This window comes from Pseudorca crassidens, chromosome 17 (genome assembly GCF_039906515.1).
Source record: "Pseudorca crassidens isolate mPseCra1 chromosome 17, mPseCra1.hap1, whole genome shotgun sequence".
NCBI classification, from domain to species: domain Eukaryota; kingdom Metazoa; phylum Chordata; class Mammalia; order Artiodactyla; family Delphinidae; genus Pseudorca; species Pseudorca crassidens.
In genome coordinates this window covers 37,793,975-37,814,335 of record NC_090312.1, presented here as the reverse complement: position 1 = coordinate 37,814,335, position 20,361 = coordinate 37,793,975, and the positions used below count along the sequence as shown (strand labels likewise).

The 20,361-nt window shown below is 37.1% G+C and overlaps 1 protein-coding gene across 8 annotated transcripts in view; it reads left to right on the top strand.

Annotated features, from left to right (window-relative positions):
* VPS13B (vacuolar protein sorting 13 homolog B) overlaps window positions 1-20,361 on the top strand; it is a 798,169-nt gene that overhangs the window by 491,356 nt on the left and 286,452 nt on the right. For all 8 annotated transcript variants that reach the window (XM_067711645.1, XM_067711646.1, XM_067711647.1 and 5 more), the window contains exons 32-33: window positions 6,513-6,639; window positions 9,606-9,749. In XM_067711645.1, the coding sequence (XP_067567746.1) occupies window positions 6,513-6,639; window positions 9,606-9,749 (271 nt within the window). The remainder of the gene's footprint in view (window positions 1-6,512; window positions 6,640-9,605; window positions 9,750-20,361) is intronic.

Genomic DNA, 20,361 nt, shown 5'->3' with positions numbered 1-20,361 from the left:
TTCTTTCCCCTTTCATCACTTTAAATGTGTCCTGCCACTCCCTTCTGGCTTGCAGAGTTTCTGCTGAAAGATAAGCTATTACCCAATGGGGAGTCCCATACATGTTATTTGTTGTTTTTCCCTTGCTGCTTTTAATATTTTTCGTTGTATTTAATTTTTGATAGTTTAATTAATATGTGTCTTGGCGTGTTTCTCCTTGGATTTATCCTGTATTGACTCTCTTTGCTTACTTGATTAACTATTTCTTTTCCCATATTAGGGAAGTTTTCAACTATAATCTCTTCAGATATTTTCTCAGTCCCTTTCTTTTTCTCTTCTTCTTCTGAGACTCCTATAATTCGAATGTTGGTGTGTTTAATGTTGTCCCAGAGGTCTCAGACACTGTCCTCAATTCTTTTCATTCTTTTTCCTTTATTCTGCTCTGCAGTACTTATTTCCACTATTTTATCTTCCAGGTCACTTCTCCGTTCTTCTGCCTCAGTTATTCTGCTATTGATGCCTTCTAGAGAATTTTTAATTTCATTTCTTGTGTTGCTCATCATTGTTCATATGCTCTTTTGTTCCTCTAGGTCCTTATTAAACATTTCTTGTATTTTCTCCATTCTATTTCCAAGATTTTGGATCATGTTTACTATCATTACTCTGAATTCTTTTTCAAGTAGACTGCCTATTTCCTTTCATTTGTTTGGTCTGGTGGGTTTTTACCTTGCTCTTTCATCTGCTGTGTATTTCTGTGTGTTGTCATTTTGCTTAACTTACTGTTTGGGGGTCTCCTTTTCGCAGGCTGCAGGTTCGTAATTCCCTTTTTTTTGGTGTCTGTCCCCAGTGGCTAAGGTTGGTTCAGTGGGTTGTATAGGCTTCCTGGTGGAGGGGACTAGTGCCTGTTTTCTGGTGGGTGAGGCTGGGTCTTGTCTTTCTCCTGGGCAGGTCCATGTGTTGTGGTGTGTTTTGGGGTGTCTGTGGCCTTATTATGATTTTAGGCAGCCTCTCTGCTAATGTATGGGGTTGTGTTCCTGTCTTGCAAGTTGATTGACATAGGGTGTCCAGCACTGGAGCTTGTTAGTCATTGAGTGGAGCTGGGTCTTGGCGTTGCAATGGAGATCTCTGGGAGATTTTCACTGTTTGATATTACGTGGTGCTGGGACGTCTTTGGTGGACCAGTGTCCTGAACTCGGCTCTCCCACCTCAGCGGCCCAGGCCTGACACCTGGCCAGAGCACCAAGACCCTGCCATCCACATGGCTCAGAATAAAAGGCTGAAAAAAAGAAAGAGAAAAATAAATAAATAAAATAAAGTTATTAAAAATAAAAAAGATTAAAAAGTATTAAGAAAAGAAAAGAAAGAAAGAAGAGAGCAACCAAACCAAAAAACAAATCCACCAGTAATAACAACCACTAAAAACTATACTAAAAAAACAAAAACAAAAAACAGAACCTTAGGATAAATGGTAAAATCAAAGCTATACAGACAAAATCACACAGAGACACATACACGTACACACTCACAAAAAAACAAAAAGGGAAAATATATATATATATCATTGCTCCCCAAGTCCACTGCCTCAATTTGGAATGAATCATTGTCTCTTCAGGTATTCCACAGATGCAGGTTACATCAAGTTGATTGTGGAGATTTAATCCGCTGCTCCTGAGGCTACTGGGAGAGATTTTCCTTTCTCTTCTTTGTTTGCACAGCTCCTGGGGCTCACCTTTGCATTTGGCCCCACCTCTGCATGTAGGTCACCTGAGGGCGTCTGTTCTTCGCTCAGACAGGACTGGGTTAAAGGAGCTGCTGATTAGGGGGCTCTGGCTCACTCAGTCTGTGGGGAGGGAGGGGTACGGATGCGGGGTGAGCCTGCGGCGGCAGAGGCCGGTTGCACCAGCCTGAGGCGCACCATGCGTTCTCCCGGGGAAGTTGTCCCTGGATCACGGGATCCTGGCCGTGGCGGGCTGCACAGGCTCCCGGAAGGGGGTTGTGGATAGTGACCTGTGCTCGCACACAGGCTTCTTGGTGGCTGCAGCAACAGCCTTAGTGTCTCATGCCCATCTCTGGGGTCTGCGCTGATAGCCGCGGCTCGCGAGCGTCTCTGGAGCTCCTTTAAGCTGCGCTCTTAATCCCCTCTCCTCGCGCACCAGGAAACAAAGAGGGAAGAAAAAGTCTCTTGCCTCTTCAGCAGTTCTGACCTGTTTCCCAGACTCCCTCCCGGCTAGCTGTGGCACACTGGCCCCCTTCAGACTGTGTTTAGGCAGCCAACCCCAGTCCTCTCCCTGGGATCCGACCTCCGAAGCCCAAGCCTCAGCTTCGAGACCCCGCCCGCCCTGGCAGGTGAGCAGACAAGCCTCTCGGACTGGTGGGTGCTGGTCAGCACCGGTTCTCTGTGAGCGAATCTCTTCGCTTTGCCCTCCGCACCCCTGTTGCTACGCTCTCCTCCGTGGCTCCGAAGCTGCTTCCCCCCACTCAACCCCGCGTCTCCGCCAGTGAAGGGGCTTCCTAGTGTGTGGAAACCTTTCCTCTTTCACAGCTCCCTCCCACTGGTGCAGGTCCTGTCCCTATTCTTTTGTCTCTGTTTTTTCTTTTTTCTTTTACCCTTCCCAGATACGTGGGGAGTTTCTTGCCTTTTGGGAGGTCTGAGGTCTTCTGCCAGCGTTCAGTAGGTGTTCTGTAGGAGTTGTTCCACATGTAGATGTATTTCTGATGTATTTGTGGGGAGGAAGGTGATATCCACGTCTTACTCCTCCACCATCTTGAAGGTCTCCTCCCATTTTTACTTTTTGAAGTAAAGTATTACCCACATGTTCATAGGAGTCCTTGCATATTTTGATTTGTGATTCATCAAACATGAGATTTTTCCAGAATTGTGCCTGAAATCATAAACAAGAATGTGGAAGGAAAGCATTTTCTTTGTTTTTACTCTTCCACCTGAAAACCATCACTTTTGTCTTTATTTGTAAGGATGTCAAGCTAATGCCTAAGCAAAATTATAAAACAGAAGTTAGTCTAATTCCCATAGTTTATCGATTAATGCCTGGGGTGATCTAAACCTTCTTGAATTGTATGATTTTATAATAATCCCCTTAAACTTTTTCATGGGTTTACGTGAGAGAATGTGTTTTCTCCTGCTGCTTAAAGTACCTGGGAACTGAGTATGAAGGGAAAAGGTGACCTGGTACAGCAGGAAGGAGCAGTTAGTTTATACTTCCCAACAGCCAGCAAATATTTTCTACCTTATATATTGGCTGAAGGTATCCTTGGCAACTTGAAAAGGTGACATAGAGGTTAAAGGATAAAGATGTGTCTTGTCCAGCCTTACTCTTCTTTATATCTTAGCATAGTTACTGCAGACAATAGGTACTCAAAATCTCATAAAATATTTAAGTTGAATATAATCATCATAATCATATATCATACGTTTTATTTCAATTGCATTAGAACGTCACCAGATAGTGTTCCTCTTGGAAGGAAAAGAAAAAACCACACACACACACATACACACACACTAAAATGATCTTCAACTCTTAACTAAATATTTGATTTTTAAAGTTACCTTACAAATCAAATGACTTATCCTTATGACTATCTAAAAATAAGAGAAATCTGTAAAAATAGGTATAGTTAATAAAATTATAACCAATAATTTTCTGAAAAGTATGTTATATATATTTATTGTTTAGAATAAATGTGTTTGAATATTACTGTTTTTTACATTTAGGAATATCCACTCTAAGGGATTATCTCAGTTGATTACCACAAGTCTTAAGTATCTTCTGGTCTATATTTCTCTGTAGTATTTCTAGTTTACTAATTTTTTCTTAAGTTATATCTAAAATTCTGTTTATCCATCTATTATATGTTTAATTTTAATAACTACATTTTTTATTTCTGGATACTCTATTTGGTTGTTTTTCAAATCCGTTTTACCTTTTTTGATAGTACCTTGGTTTTTTCCTCCTGTTTTTCATTCCATCCTATATGTCTTTAATGATTTTAAAGAAATTTATTGTATTTTCCATATGTGGAAATTCCATTATCAGAAGTTCTTGGTAATGAATTTGATAATGGTGTTGAATTCTCCTCTTGCTAAAAAAAAATTTTTTGGAGTGCATATACAATCTGTGATTGGGAGTTTATCTTTAGTGGTCTTTGTTCCTGGGAATCCTTTCTGTCGGTTTGAAAGCATATTTTTCCAAAGAGGTTTTACATCTATTTCTGACTGATGCCCTGGGGTTATCAAAGGTCTGATGCCACTTTTATATGAATAACTCAATGTGGGTATTCCTGGACCAACACAAGTAATATAAGTTACAGCTTCCAAACACACATGGGGTATTCCCATTATTTTTAATTTTCTCATTATTTTTATTTTAATTTTTAAGTTGAAAAAGCAGGGAGATCTCTGTTTTTTCAATAATCCCTCGTGCCAAATCAGGCAAACTTCCTTGTTTTTTTCTATTTCTGATTGGAAGTTGTTTTTCTGACCTTTTTATGGCCCCAGATCTAAGTTGGCAGCTCGTTTCAAAATCCTTGCCTGTCAGGGATGTAAGGATTAGCCTGTTGTCTCAATATGGCCATTAAAAATCTATTCCCTTGGTTTACTGAGAGTGGGTAGGACCCTGAAGTCATTAACAATGTCAGTTAATACTTTGAGTTTTACTTCCCTCTTTTGTTAGTTTACTAGATTATTATCTAGTAAAATATTAGCCGAATTTAATTCTTGTTGTAGTTATTTCTTCAGTGTTTATTTTTACTTTCTTTTGAATTCATCCTTGAAAATACTTGAATCTATAAAAAAGTTTTTATGATTTAAAAAATATGTATCCTTAACTCACATACTTACCAGAGATAATACAAAAGAAATTTTAGCGCTCTATACCAGTAAAGTTCTAGTTTTATAAGACTGTTGACTTAAAAAACTTTAAAAAATGTTTTCTAACATCATAGGTCTTCCATACGTTGTTTTACTTACTGATTTAATTCACATAGTGGGAAAAAATTATGATACAAACAAGTACTTTTTTTTCCCCATCAGTGCTTCAGCTAAGGTTTGCTCTTAGTTGGTTCCCTGCCATGTTTTCCATTTTAAGGTATTTTTAATACATCGTATATTTTAGCACTCCCCTATGAGAGCACATCAGATGTTACATGTTTCTCACATTGGTCATTTTATGGAATTTGAGCTATTAGGCTATAATTGTGGTGTCTCTCAGGATCTCAGCCCTTCCTCTGTATTCATATTTTAATACTTCTTCCTGTTACCCTCTATTCACTAGATCTCTTAATTCTTTAAAATTGACTTTCTTGAAATCCAATACTTATGTGTCACAGAACCAGATGATCCAATTTGCTTTTTTGGCAGACGCCATAGAAAGCTCTGCCCATTGCACAGTTTCAACAAAAGATACTAGTACTCTCTAGACTACTCTGGTAGAAAAGGATGTAGACAGACTTGAGTTTTATCTAGGCTTTTTCATGAGATGACTTATGCCAATTCTCTGATCTCAACTTGGTCATTTTATAATGAAAGAGAATAATAGGGACATATTTATAAGGAATATTAAATTAATGGTTCCAAGGAACTTTTGAGGTACGGCTTGCTAATAAAACATAGAACTGTATTATTTCATGAAATGAAAACTAAGAATATGGGTAGTAGACTTGAAGATCTGCACTAGCACAAGCTTTGGTTTCTCAATAATATTTTCCAATTTTATTTTCTACGATGAACGCAATACTTCCTTTGAAATTATTAGCAATTAGCGATTTTGAATGTAGAGTAGGAATAGTGTGCTAAATAACTGATCAAAAGGTGAGAATGTATAAAGAAGAATTAAAATAGAGGTCAAATGCTGCTGTGTTATCAACTTGCCCTGCGGGCCCAGTTGTGGAACTTTTGTTCCAACTGGGTGGCCTTAGCCCAGTCCCTGAACTTCATTTCCTCATAGATAATGTGGGGCCAGTAATGTTCCTTACTTCACATCCAGGGTTGCTGTGAAGAAGAATTCAGTATCAAAGTCACAAAAGCCATTTCACAAACTGTAAAGGCAGTCATAATCTATGAACTCAGATAGTTCTTAGAGTCAAAGAAGTCAAAGATTAAGAGGATATGCGTGTGAACCTACTGAGATTGGAAAGATGGCAGTTGTGAAGCAGAATGTCAGAAATATTAAAACTAGGAAATTAAAAATGATCACAAAATAGTAAGATTATTTTTGGTAGCAAGAGAGATCCTAAACTGTAAAAACAAAAGGAATTAAAATAGAAAAAGTAATTTATTGAAATGTCCTAGGATGCTACTAATATGAAATCGATTAATTATGTCTGAATTTCTCAGTGATTTTTTATATGAATCTGAAGAATTGAAGTTACAAAATTATGATTATAAAATGTACAGATAGACACACTCAAAATAATAATGTAATTTTGTCATACATGTTTGTAGTACAGAGACTTGTACAAATTTAATGAAAATTATCCTTAAAAATGAAAAAGCTAATAATTTTTACTTTATCTTTTAGCATACGGAGGCATCAAGAAAGAAGAGCAATTTTGACTCCCATTTTAACAGATTTCTCTGTCCGAATAACTGGAGCACCTGCCATCATTTTCACCAAAGTAATTTCTCCAGAAAATATGCACACTGAGGTTAGAAATTAATTTAGCTTTTATTTTAGTCTAAATGTTGGAGCAGCTTTTCTTGTGTGTTAGGAGTTTTCATAGTTTCCGTGCATAGGATATCAAATTAGCTTATTATTAATAAGTTATTATTGTAGCTAATAATTATTAAGCACTTTATAGTACTATTTAGGTATTGCTTTTCATGTAATAACTCATTTAATCCTTATAATAATCCTATTAACTTCTCCTACTGTCCTCGTTTTGTAGATGAGGAAACTGAAGCATAAAGAGTTAACTTGTCTAAATATTCACAAATAGTAAGAAGCAGAACATGGTGTGAAGCTAACTGGTCTGGCTCCTGGCCATACACTCCTGACCTCTACGGCCTCTTTCTAATGAAAGCAACAATAATATTGACAGATCACTTAGGGTTCTCACATGGATTACCTTAGAAAGAGAGTTCTACATGAATTAACTTATTTACTCTTCACAGAATCCATATGAGGTAGATATTATTAGTATACATATTTTATAGATGAGGAAACTGAGATCAAAAGAAATTAAGTAACTTGACCAATCCTACTCGCCAGGTACTAACGGATCCAGGTTTGAAGTCTAATCACTATGGTATACTGCTTCCATGACTAGAATAGAAATGTAATAATAATGTGATCCATCATAACTTTAAAAATATTCTTCATAAAAGTTTGTTATGCTAAAAACTTTATAAACTTTTTGATCATTCACAGAGTTATAGGCAGTTGTTATAAAAAGTTCAGAAAAATTAGGCACAGATTAAATATATTATTAATCTAAGGTGATAAAAGTTTACATCATTCTTTGAGTTTTTAAAAAGCAATATTTTGGGGCTTCCCTGGTGGCGCAGTGGTTAAGGTGTAATCCTGAGAGACTCACATGGTGTTGCACAAGTATGTTTTGTGACAGGCAATAAAATCTTGATAATTCTTAAGTCCAAAGGACTTGCTCCTGATCTTCCTGAGGATCTCTATCATTTAATTAAGAAAGCTGTTGCTGTTCGAAAGCATCTCGAGAGAAACAGAAAGGATAAAGATGCCAAATTCTGTCTGATTCTGATTGAGAGCCGTATTCACCAGTTGGCTCGATATTACAAGACCAAACGAGTCCTCCCCTACAACTGGAAATACGAGTCATCCACAGCCTCTGCCCTGGTTGCATAAATTTGTCTGTTGTACTCAAGCAATAAAATCATTGTTTAACTAGAAAAAAAAAAAAAAATGCAGGGGACACGAGTTGGATCCCTGGTCCGGGAAGATCCCACATGCCGCGGAGCAACTAAGCCTGTGTGCCACATCTACTGAGCCTGCGCGCCACAACTACTGCAGCCCGTGCATCTAGAGCCCGTGCTCCACAACAAGAGAAGCCACCACAATGAAGAGCAGCCCCCGCTTACCGCAACTAGAGAAAGCCCACACGCAGCAACGAAGACCCAATACAGCCAAAAATATAAATAAATAAATAAATTTATATAAAAAACAAAAAAAATATTTTGTATGTGTTATCTTATTTGATGTTTATAATTGCCCTATAGGGAAAGTTAGGTTAGGCAGGATATCTTTATATCCACAAAAGGTGTATAAAAATTAAGTCTACTTATATCTTTCAGTTACTAAGTAACACAATTGGTTGAAAATACACAAATATATTCCCTTCATCATTACTTGAGGAATAAAATAAGAATTCTAACTATAATGAGTAAATTTTGGAAACTTTTTGGGGGGAAAGTTTATTTAACCAGAAAAAGGGGATCATTTCCGACATGCTGTTCTTTATGGCTTTATTAAAAGCTGCTCTAAGCTGTGTAGTTTGTATTTGGACCCATCATAAGTCTCCTTAAATCCATTCTCTTGGATGACACTATTAAGGAGAAGGTTTGTTGGACATTTCCAAGCATTTGAACATTGTCCACATGCACTTCATGACAAGAGGCAGGGCTTCTGCTTATTAAGTGAAACTTCTGGATTGTTTTTCATTTCTGTTTTCCTTCCCTGAATGGTTTTCCAGCAATGAATGTTCAAATGACTCAGTTATGCAGCACAACACCAGTTAAGTAGTGGACAGCTACCTAATGCTGCCAAGATTTTAGCAGTTTAAAGAAGTGAAATTAATTAGTCTAGCTACCTTTGACTTCAGCACTCCATTTTGTTATAAATCATTTGGAGTGTATCCTTTGGAGAATACTCAGACCATACCACTTGTGACTGTAATTGCTGCCTATAGTTGCCTATTTACATCTGTCTGCCCACCTAGATTGTAACCTTCTCAAAAGCAGATTGCCGTTCAAGGCCAGCCTCACTCTCTGTTGTTTTTTTTTTTTTTTTTTTTGCGGTACGCGGGCCTCTCACTGTTGTGGCCTCTCCCGTTGCGGAGCACAGGCTGCAGACACGCAGGCTCAGTGGCCATGGCTCACGGGCCCAGCCGCTGCGGCATGTGGGATCATCCCGGACCGGGGCACGAACCCGTGTCCCCTGCATCGGCAGGTGGACTCTCAACCACTGCGCCACCAGGGAAGCCCTCACTCTCTGTTTTATTCCTAGCACTCTAGTATGCTGCATGCTACTTGGGAGATGCTCACTAAATATTGGTCCGTCTGAGTGGGTGAACAAGATTATGCTAAAGAATTGCATCATTGCCTACATATTGAAACAATGATAGTAGTTTGACGTATGAAAAGCCAAATGTATATGAAATGGTGAAAAATTCTTATTGTTAGTGTGTTTCCCTGTAACTAGCACATGGCCTGGTGCACAGCAGGCCCTCATAAATGTTTATTAAATTAATCCATTAAACTGTTGAGTGACCGTGCTCACCATTTCTGCTATTCTCATTAACATGTGAACTCAAGTCCCAGGAGAATTCACCAACATCGTAAAGGTCTAATAAGTAAGAATGATAAATGATCATCTAATGGCTATCATGTTTCTTTATCTCTATTCAACCTTTTTTTCCTTCAGGAGATTTTAGTGTGTGGCCACTCCTTGGAAGTGAATATAACCACAAACCTGGACTTCTTCCTAAGTGTGGCTCAAGTTCAACTCTTACATCAGTTAATAGTAGCAAATATGACTGGAGTGGAACCATCAAGCAAAGCCACAGAGGTAACTATTACCTGATTTTGATTAGACTTACTGCATTTGTGCCAACTTTACATTGATAATAGGAAAACAAAAATTAAATGCTTTCTGCTAGTTATTCTATATTTAATTTTATTCATAATATGGGCATAAATCATTTTGGATTGGTGTTCTTTATTTTTGAAATTTGTTTGGTCTCGTTCCCTGTAATTTATCATGCACCTTCACAAAATTGCTGTGGCCCAGCCCCAGAAAAGCCTGTTAAAAACATGATTTTATTGCCCTGCTGCAATTTTTAAAGTGCAGTGCACAAAACCTGGTGTAGCTTTCACTTACTCAGATACATTACAGGGACAGGGCCTCTTTTGGAAGTGAACTTTGTGAGAGTACTGTGGGAATATCTTCAATAAATAACTTCTAAAGCATTCGTTTCCCATGCTCAGTGAAGAATGGACACAATCAAAAAACTTGAATGCCTGCCTAGAATTTTAATTTTGATCCAGTGTTCATTGGAAGCCTACATTGTAACCACAAAGCATGTCAGCATGAAACAAAGAAAGCTGCTTGTTAGATGCTTCTCAAAATATTTTTTCTCTGCTTTTTGTTTCCTTACTTCTATAATCATATCTGTACTTAGAATAAATCTTTTATAAAATCTCCAGTGAAGAAACTGTTTATCTTTGAAAAAGGCATTGCTTATATTTTTGTCATGAGTTATGCAGAAGGCTCTACGTGCTATTAAGGAGGAAGGGAAGGAGGAGGTGTTCACTGAGAGCCACTTGATGCTAAGCAAGCGTGCCAGGTACTTTTATGTAAGTTAACTCATATATCTTCGAGCATGTTATTACAACCACACCGTGAGGTACATGTGAACATTATCACCATTTTACAGATTGTGATATTGTGACTCAGAGGTAATAAGCGACCTGTCTGAGATCATACACACATAACTAAAAAATGGTGGATCTGAGGTTTTAATTTAAGTCTTTCAAATCAGTGCTTTTTTCATTCTGCCGTGGTTGCTGTACTATAATTGTTACATTAGTCTGAATCACCTTTATTTTTTCAATTATTTAAAAATGATAAAGCTTTTAACTTTCATAAAGAAAAATTCTCTAACTATATCATCTTTTACCACCCATGATTTGTTTGCTCAGTATCTTTTCTAAAAGGACTATAAAGCTGTATACTCTTCAAAATATTGACTTTTTCCCCAATGTATTTTAGACAATCCGTAAGAATATAAATATATGATATGAAAATAAGCAGAGCAAAAATAATTCCCCATGGCATTTTCAATGAAGTCCTTGAAGCAAGTTGGGTTGGAAACAAATTCCTATATTATTTTTGCCAATTTTATGAATCTATCATGTCAGTGAAATCTAACTCACAGATTTCTTTTTTATTTCTTTTTTTTTTTTTTTACATCTTTATTGGAGTATAATTGCTTTACAATGGTGTGTTAGTTTCTGCTTTATAGCAAAGTGAATCAGCTGTACATATACATATATCCCCATATCTCCTCCCTCTCACGTCTCCCTCCCCCTCCCAGGTGGTCACAAAGCACCGAGCTGATCTCCCTGTGCTATGTGGCTGCTTCCCACTGGCTATCTATTTTACGTTTGGTAGTGTACATATGTCCATGCCACTCTCTCTCACTTTGTCCAGCTTACCCTTCCCCCTCCCCATGTCCTCAAGTCCACTTTCTACATCTGCGTCTTTATTCCTGTGCTACCCCTAGGTTCTTCAGAACCTTTTTTTTTCCTTTTTTTTTTAGATTCCATATATATGTGTTAGCATATGGTATTTGTTTTTCTCTTTCTGACTTACTTTACTCTGTATGACAGACTCTGTGTCCATCCACCTCACTACAAATAACTCAATTTCGTTTCTTTTTATGCCTGAGTAATATTCCATTGTATATATGTGCCACATCTTCTTTATCCATTCATCTGTTGATGGACACTTAGGTTGCTTCCATGTCCTGGCTATTGTAAATAGAGCTGCAGTGAACATTGTGGTACATGACGCTTTTTGAATTATGGTTTTCTCAGGGTGTACGCCCAGTAGTGGGATTGCTGGGTCGTATGGTAGTTCTATTTTTAGTTTTTTAAGGAACTTCCATACTGTTCTCCATAGTGGCTGTATCATTTACATCCCCACCAACAGTGCAAGAGGGCTCCCTTTTCTCCACACCCTCTCCAGCATTTATTGTTTGTAGATTTTTTGATGATGGCCATTCTAACTGGTATAACTCACAGATTTCTGATGTGTTTTAGGAATTTATAGAACTTAGCAAGTTGATTGCTATTTACCTACCTGCTTCTAATGCCTTTTAGTAGGGTCTGATTTGAGTAAATAAGGCACACTCAGAGTTAGATTTCTAACAACTCTCACCTGAATGTCAAGTCATTCCTCACAGTTCCATAAATGAGCTAGGATTGTTTTTGTTGTTTTAAAAATGTGTCTGTGGTCCTTATTCCTTCTTGGAGATGATACTAAAAGTACAGACAATATACTGAAATACAGTAGAGACAATACACTGAAGAATGATTAAGATGGCAAATTTTATTTTATGTGTCTACCACAACTGAAAAAAAAGTACAGACTCTCTGAAGACAATTTGGTCCTATCCCCAGCCTCAGTGGGGTATGTCTGTGAAATTTCAATATTAAAAAAAAAAGACTTTCTGTGAACTAGAAGAATGTTTTTCTGTTCATAAATGAGTAGCACAACTCATATCTGATAATCTAAGAACATAAAGATATTGTAAGAATTGGTATAATTTCTTCCTTAAATATTTGATAGAATTCACCAGTGACCCATCTAGGCCTGATGCTTTCTGTTTTGGAAGGTTATTAATTAATGATTCAATTTCTTTAATATATGTAGGCCTATTCAAGTCCTCTTATTTCTTCTTATGTGAGTTTTGTTAGATTCTGTCTTTCAAGGAATTGGTTCATTTTCCTGAAATGGTTATCAAATTTGTGAGCTTGGTCATAGTATTCCTTTATTATTCTTTTAATTTCCATAGAATCTGTAGTTATGTCCCCTCTTTCATTTCTGATGTTAGTAATTTGATTCCTCTCTTTTGGCTTTTTGTTTGTTTGCTGGTTTTTTGTTTTTATTTTTTTTGTTAGCCTGGCTGGAGGCTTATTAATATTATTGATCTTTTTAAGGAATCAACTTTCAGTTTTATTTGCTTTATTGGATTTTCTGTTTTCAATTTCATTGATTTCTGCTCTGATTATTTCTTTTTTCCTGCTTACTTTTGATGGTGTTAATATTTTCAAACAGTTTTTCACAAGGTTTCTTTTGAAACATTAATTCTAAAAATTATTCAAGAACATGAAAAGGAGATTTTGTTAGTAGAGGAAGCATATCTACACTGTTAACAAAGGGGAAGAAAGATGGACAGATATTTGGAAATTGAAGTGAAAACAGTGAAACAATCTAAGGATTATTACTGGAACCAATATTTAATATTAATTTTAATTATATAGACAGCTAACACATAATAAAACTTTCAAGTATATAGCTAAAAGAGAAGCACTTCTGGCAATAAAATGACCAGCTGATGGTTTAAGCAAATTGCCTCCCATGTTGATTCAAACTTTTCCAATATTTTTGCTCTAAAAATGTACTCATTGCTTAGTGATCAAGCAGCCTGTATTTGTACACTTTGGTTTTCAGTGTTTCCTTCAAGTGTTAGGACTTCCATGATCGCTGGTTCCCAGAATATTCAATTCTTCATTTTAAATTAACCTTTTTTTGGTCTCTATACATATTACGATAGGCTGAGAAAGTACATGAGAGAAAACATTTAGTATTCAAAAAGCCAAAATTAATTCTGTATTACAAAGTACATGTCCTTCTATATTTTATTCTATAGTTCATGTCTTTATGATAACATCTGTCTCTATAGTACTAGTACAACAGGAATGTTATTTGGGTTTCTTACATTCTAGTTCCCTGCCATTTACATGAGGTGGGAGTTAACCTCCTAGATAACTTCATAGTCAAATCTAAATGTACAATTCTAATTTTTCTCCAAAAATAGAGCTCTACTACTCATCCTTGGTTTCTTTCCCAATGTTTAGCAGGGCAAAATTGGCTTACTCTTTAGAAGATTCTTTACCTTCTTATAAAGTGCTCTAGGTCCCATAAAGGCCCAATTATATAAAAGTGGTTGTTAGTAATATAATCATAACATTCATGCAAGAAGAATTAACAAGGGAGATAGTTCAGTTACATGTACCACTAAATGTCAGGAAACTTTTAAAGAGAATATGACTAAATGAAGAGTTAAAGTATTTTAATTTGTGCAAGTCTGTTTATGGGCTAATAATGCAGACCATTTTTATATGATATCAAAAAGAAACTAAACATCATTTTAAGTATTCCTAAAGCTATTGGCATGCAGGACATTATAAGGAGTTGTTAAAAAATAAAACAAAAATTTCTACTGTTTTAACATTTTATTCCAGTTGCAGTCACCCCCAAAACAAAAATACACCATAAAAAAAGATAATTTGTATAGAATGATTATAATTTGTATCAGAGTGATTTAAACTGAGATGAAAGCTGAGTAACCTATCTGAACTCTATAAAATTATAAACAGTATAGATAAGATACTAAAACTGGCCTGTTTACTTGAAACGCTTAATTTTTTTAATAATGCAATGTTACTTTTATCGAAGTAGTGCATGAATTTTAACAACCAAATGTTGCTAAACTAAATATATCAGAATAGTGTCAGTACACTGACATCCCCACTTCATCCTGCTTAGCCATTTTTAACTCTGTAAGCCTTGTCTTCTAGTATTTATCCCATCTTTCTGAATAAAATGAATAGACCAACATCTCTTGATTTACTCATTTTAGTATTACCTATTCACTTGCTGTTTACTGTAGGTGAAGATTCTGTCCCTTTTACACTTCTCTTCCACTCTTACATTTTCCCAGTATTCTTATATCATGTTTTTAAAGTCAGTATGAATTGTTTTCATTATAAAGACTATGTAAATATTGTTCATTGCTTAGTGAAGTAATATGATGTGATTATATTTCCTCTCTTTATAGTCTTCTGTTTTTCTTAAAGTTAATCATTGCCACATTCTTTTTATTTGCTCATTTTTTTTGTTTTTTTTTTTAAATCTCTACCTCTTCCCTCATTCTCTCCAACCCGCCCCAAACCCTCACCAGTAACTCTACATAATGCCTGGCAATTTAATTTTTCACACTTTGAAACTTATAAAATAATGTCAACTCTGTTTTTACCCTTGGAACCATTTTTCGTGAAGTCTTCATTTTGCCTTTTCCTTTCTGGACCAGTAGTTCTCTAGACCTGCTACACACTTGACACAACTGAGCCAGATGAGAGTAGGTTGTGATTTTTGAGGTTAATGGTAGAGTGTTGGGAAATTATAGGGTATCAAGTAAGTAATGTTTTTCCTATGAATATAAATTAGTAAAACCGCCAATATCTTTATCCCACCATTCTAAAATATTAGGTATTTTGAGTTCCTATATAGAAACAGTATAATAGTATAGAAAAATATTGTAATAGAACTTATTATACATGCCTAATATAGTTTACATCGGTGTTTTTACAATTTGCTGTAAAATAGGATATAATATATAAGTTGGACTTTTTTGAGCTATGATTAAGTATATGCCCTAGGAGCGGTGGCGGAGGTTGTTTTTGGTAGTATTATTATTTTAGCTTGGAAAGTATCTGCTTTGGAGTTGTGCTTCATTTTAGGAATGGAAATTCTTGGTTTTTTGTCAATGGTGAAAAATTCTTACAAGGCATACTTGACCAACCTAAGGATTGCTAGGAGTCGTTGGAACTAGGAACTTAAGAGTAAAGAAGAGGGGGGACTTCCCTGGTGGTCCAGTGGCTACAACTCCATGCTCCCAATGCAGGGGGCCTGGGTTCAATCCCTGGTCAGGGAACTAGATCCCACATGCATGCCGCAACTAAAGAGGCCACATGCCGCAGAGAAGATCCCGCACGCCACAACTAAGACCTGGCGCAGCCTAACTAACTAAATAAATATTTTTTAAAAAAGAGTAAAGAAGAGGGGAAGGGACTTTGAGTGGTGGTGTAGAAGCAGATGTTTTCTGGAGTAGAACTTTAGGCAAGATGAGCAAAATAGAGGCTAATATACCTTGAGAACACATGTGAGTGGAGGTAGGGTTTGAAAGCAGGAAATAAGACTGGTTCGGGAGAGGATGTTGACGTTCTGGTCTATCTCAGTGCTTTCTATCTTGAGGTGGACATGAGTGGGAGAGGCCATTTCAGAGGTTACCTATTTCTGTAACCTCTGTAACCTTTCTCCTTTAGAAAAGGAGATAGGAATATTGGATAACATGCATGTGGTGACTTGCCATCAGTGTTACTATGCTGAGTATTTGTTTCCCTTCAGAGGCACCTGGATCGACTACTTGTAACCAGGCAATAAACCCAGGCTCCAATAAAATGTGGATTTAAGCAGAGCCTTAAGTGGACAAGAGGGCCTCTGAGGAAATACCTTGAATTTCTTAAAATCTAGACCTGGAAAAGATATTAAGTATTTTACTACCTGTTCTCTCCAAGGGAAGGACTTCTTAGGTACATTGAGCTATCACACCTGTCTCAGTTTTAGTTAGGCCTTGTAAATGTTAAAAATAGTATAATTTTCTCCTGATAAGCTTACACTTAGAGAGAAACATGCCATAGTTACTTCAAGGTAGATGCTAAACATCAAGAAAACAAGACAAATTTTAATTTTCCAGCCATACTAATATTTATCCCATATGTTGGGTTGGCCAAAAAGTTCGTTTGGATTTTTCTGTAACATCTTAGGAGAAAGCCCGAATGAGCTTTTTGGCCAACCCAATAGATTTCTTGACCAGAAATCCAGTGAATACAGTAAGTTTTCCTAAGGCACTATTAAACTGTCTGTCCTAGTCTTTTTCAGCAGTATTCATTGAGGGCTTACTCTATACCAGATATACTGGCTACAGACTGATAGAGGTATGAAAAATAAACATATTGTGGTCCCTGCACTCTAGGATTTTATAATATGGTTGAAAAATACAACATAGACAAATGGATTTACAACTAAGAACTCAGAGCAGTAAACAAAAAGTGTCAAATAAGCTCTATGGAAAATTAGTGCTATAACAAGTATTCAGAATAGAAGAGAAGACTTTAGGCTAGGTGGTCAGAGATCTAGCTTCATGGAGAAGTTGGGGTTGAATAGGCAGAGAACAGTGACCTGCTTCTTTACTCAGTAAATATTGAACCCTTTCTATGTGTCAAAAACTACTATGGGGCTTCCCTGGTGGCGCGGTGGTTGAGAGTCCGCCTGCTGATGCAGGGGACGCGTGTTTGTGCTCCGTTCCGGGAGGATCCCACATGCCGCTGAGCGGCTGGGCCCGTGAGCCATGGCTGCTGGGCCTGCGCGTCCGGAGCCTGTGCTCCGCAACGGGAGAGGCCACAACAGTGAGAGGCCCGCGTACCGCAAAAAAAAAAAAAAAAAAAAACCCTACTATGGATACTAGGGTGACAGCATTAAACAAAGGAGGTGAAGTTTCTGATTTCATATTCTAGTGCTCATATATTCAGTGATATGAAGATTGACACTAATAAACAAATAATTAGATCTAGATCAATGTATATATTGATATCTATATAACTCGTAATACATGACTATATATATGTATATACATACATACATATATACATACATATATACACACACATCCATGCACATAACTAGTTGCATTCAGCACTTTCTATTTGCCAGAAGTTATTCATGTGGTTACACCTAGCTCTAAGGGAGGCTGGAAATGTAGTCTTTCTAATACAAGGCCATATGCCTTGCTAAAAATTATTTTACCATGAAAAAAGGGGATAATGAATATTGGGGTACAATTGCCAGCCTCAGCAACAGAGGCTTCAAGGTCACCTGGTAGTCAAAGATAGGATATTCCTTAGAAAGCAGCTTTGGCTCTCTTCAATACTTTGAACATATTCTGAAGTTCTATGCCATATAACATGGCAGAAATAATGTTATCTTGCAAATTGTTCAGTGCTGATATAGGGACAAATATTGTCTTTGTCCAGTGTTTCTTACTCTTTTCATCTGCTAATAGGACTCCCCTTCCTTTGGCTAAACAACATGCTCTTATTTTATGCAGTTTTGATAAAGAGTCCCATTACAGGGTAGACATAAAACACAGGTCTGACTATTTTTTTAAATTAATTAATTAATTAATTTTTATTTTTGGCTGTGTTGGGTCTTTGCTGTGCGCAGGCTTTCTCTAGTTATGGTGAGCAGGGGCTACTCTCCCTTGCAGTGTGTGGGCTTCTCATTGCAGTGGCTTCTCTTGTTGTGGAGCACGGGTTCTAGGCATGTGGGCTTCAGTAGTTGTGGCACGCAGGCTCAGGAGCTATGGCTTGCAGGCTCTAGAGCACAGGCTCAGTAGTTGTGGTGCACGGCCTTACTTGCTCCGCGGCATGTGGGATGTTCCCGGACAAAGGCTCGAACCCATGTCTCCTGCGTTGGCCGGTGGATTCTAAACCCCTGTGCCACCAGGGAAGTCTCCTGACTAATTATTGTATCAATCCCCTTTGCCCAGTTATTGGTCCAGATATGGGCACACTACTCAGGCAAGTGCAGTGTTTCATATGAAAACATTGGGAAGAATAAGCCCTCTCTGCTAGGAATCATTAAGTTCAGATGTAGTCATATTGGAGCTTTCTTTGACCATTGTCTCACTCTTCTCTTTCACTACTATCTCATGAAGGAAATCTGTGTCAAAAGAGAGGAGTTGAACTCACAGAAATAAGCAAAGCTGAAAGAAAGAGAAAGTCTTTGACATCATCTGGACTCCCTTGACACAGTTCTAGTCAATGAGATATAAAGAGAAATGTTCTACAGATTTCTAGGAAAGTCTCTATGTTCTTTTTCCTCCTTCTCGGAATAACAACAGTGGAAGTGACTAGCCACTTGGTACCATGTGATGACAAACATGAGGACAAAAGCCATTCACTAAGAGTAGCAAAGTGGGTAGATAAAGTGATCCTGAGATGTGAGTGATATCATGAAGCCACTGCAACCAGCCCTGGACTTTAGGAAAATAAACGTAAGTTGTTAAGCCACTAATATTTGGCTTTCTGTTACATGAGGTCAAACACAATCCTAACTGATACAGACAGTGTTACAGTATTCTGAGGTGGAGATGATAAAACCCAGGGAAAGTACTGAGCACAGAATAGAATTTGATGCTGAATAAATGCTCACAGTATGAATTAATAAATGAATTCCTTAATTCATAGGAAGTCCTATTTCTGTGCATAGAAATAAAAAAATAAGATGTATGCCACATATATATCAAAAGAACTGGAAGAAATTGATGATTAGCTATATGTTTGATGGAGACAGGTTGGGTACATATTGTGAAAGGCTTTGAATACTAGGCTTAAATGTTTTAAGTAGTAGTAGGCAGTAGAGAGTAGATGAAGTTAGTTCAGCTAGAGAATGACTTCAACAGGTGTGCTTTGAAGCTCAGATCCATTTTAGACTGAACTATTCAACTGTATTAACACACTGATAGTTGATGTGTGATCTTCAGATGTGAATATTATCGTTACCTTTTCTTCTATTCTAACATCATAGAATATGTTATATTCTTTTACAGTATCAGTTTATTTCAGTTAGGATTTGAAATTGCTGTAGCATATAATATCACCTATTGTTTCCAGAAGCTACAATTCTTAAAAAAAAAAAAACACTTTTTATTTCTTTATTTTCATTTATTTATTTTTTTCTAACATAACTCCATACTTTATTCAGATTTCCAAGTTTTTACCCTAATGCCGTTTTTTTGTGTTTGTTTTTGGTTTTTTTAAACATCTTTATTGGAGTATCATTGCTTTACAATGGTGGGTTAGTTTCTGCTTTATAACAAAGTGAATCAGCTATACATATACATATATCCCCATATCCCCTCCCTCTTGCGTCTCCCTCCCACCCTCCCTATCCCACCCCTAGGTGGTCACAAAGCACCGAGCTGATCTCCCTGTGCTATGCGGCTGCTTCCCACCAGGTATGGATTTTACATTTGGTAGTGTATATATGTACATGCCACCCTCTCACTTTGTACCAGCTTACCCTTCCCCCTCCCTGTGTCCTCAAGTCCATTCTCTTGTAGGTCTACGTCTTTATTCCCATCCTGCCCCTAGGTTCTTCATGACCTTTTTTTTTTTTTTGATTCCATATATATGTGTTAGCATACAGTATTTGTTTTTCGCTTTCAGACTTCTGACAGACTCTAGGTCCATCCACCTCACTACAAATAACTCAATTTCGTTTCTTTTTATGCCTGAGTAATATTCCATTGTATATATGAGCCACATCTTCTTTATCCAATCATCTGTCGATGGACACTTAGGTTGCTTCCATGTCCTGGCTATTATAAATAGAGCTGCAGTGAACATTGTGGTACATGACTCTTTTTGAATTATGGTTTTCTCAGGGTATAGGCCCAGTAGTGGGATTGCTGGGTCATATGGTCATTCTATTTGTAGTTTTTTAAGGAACCTCCATACTGTTCTCCATAGTGGCTGTATCAACTTACATT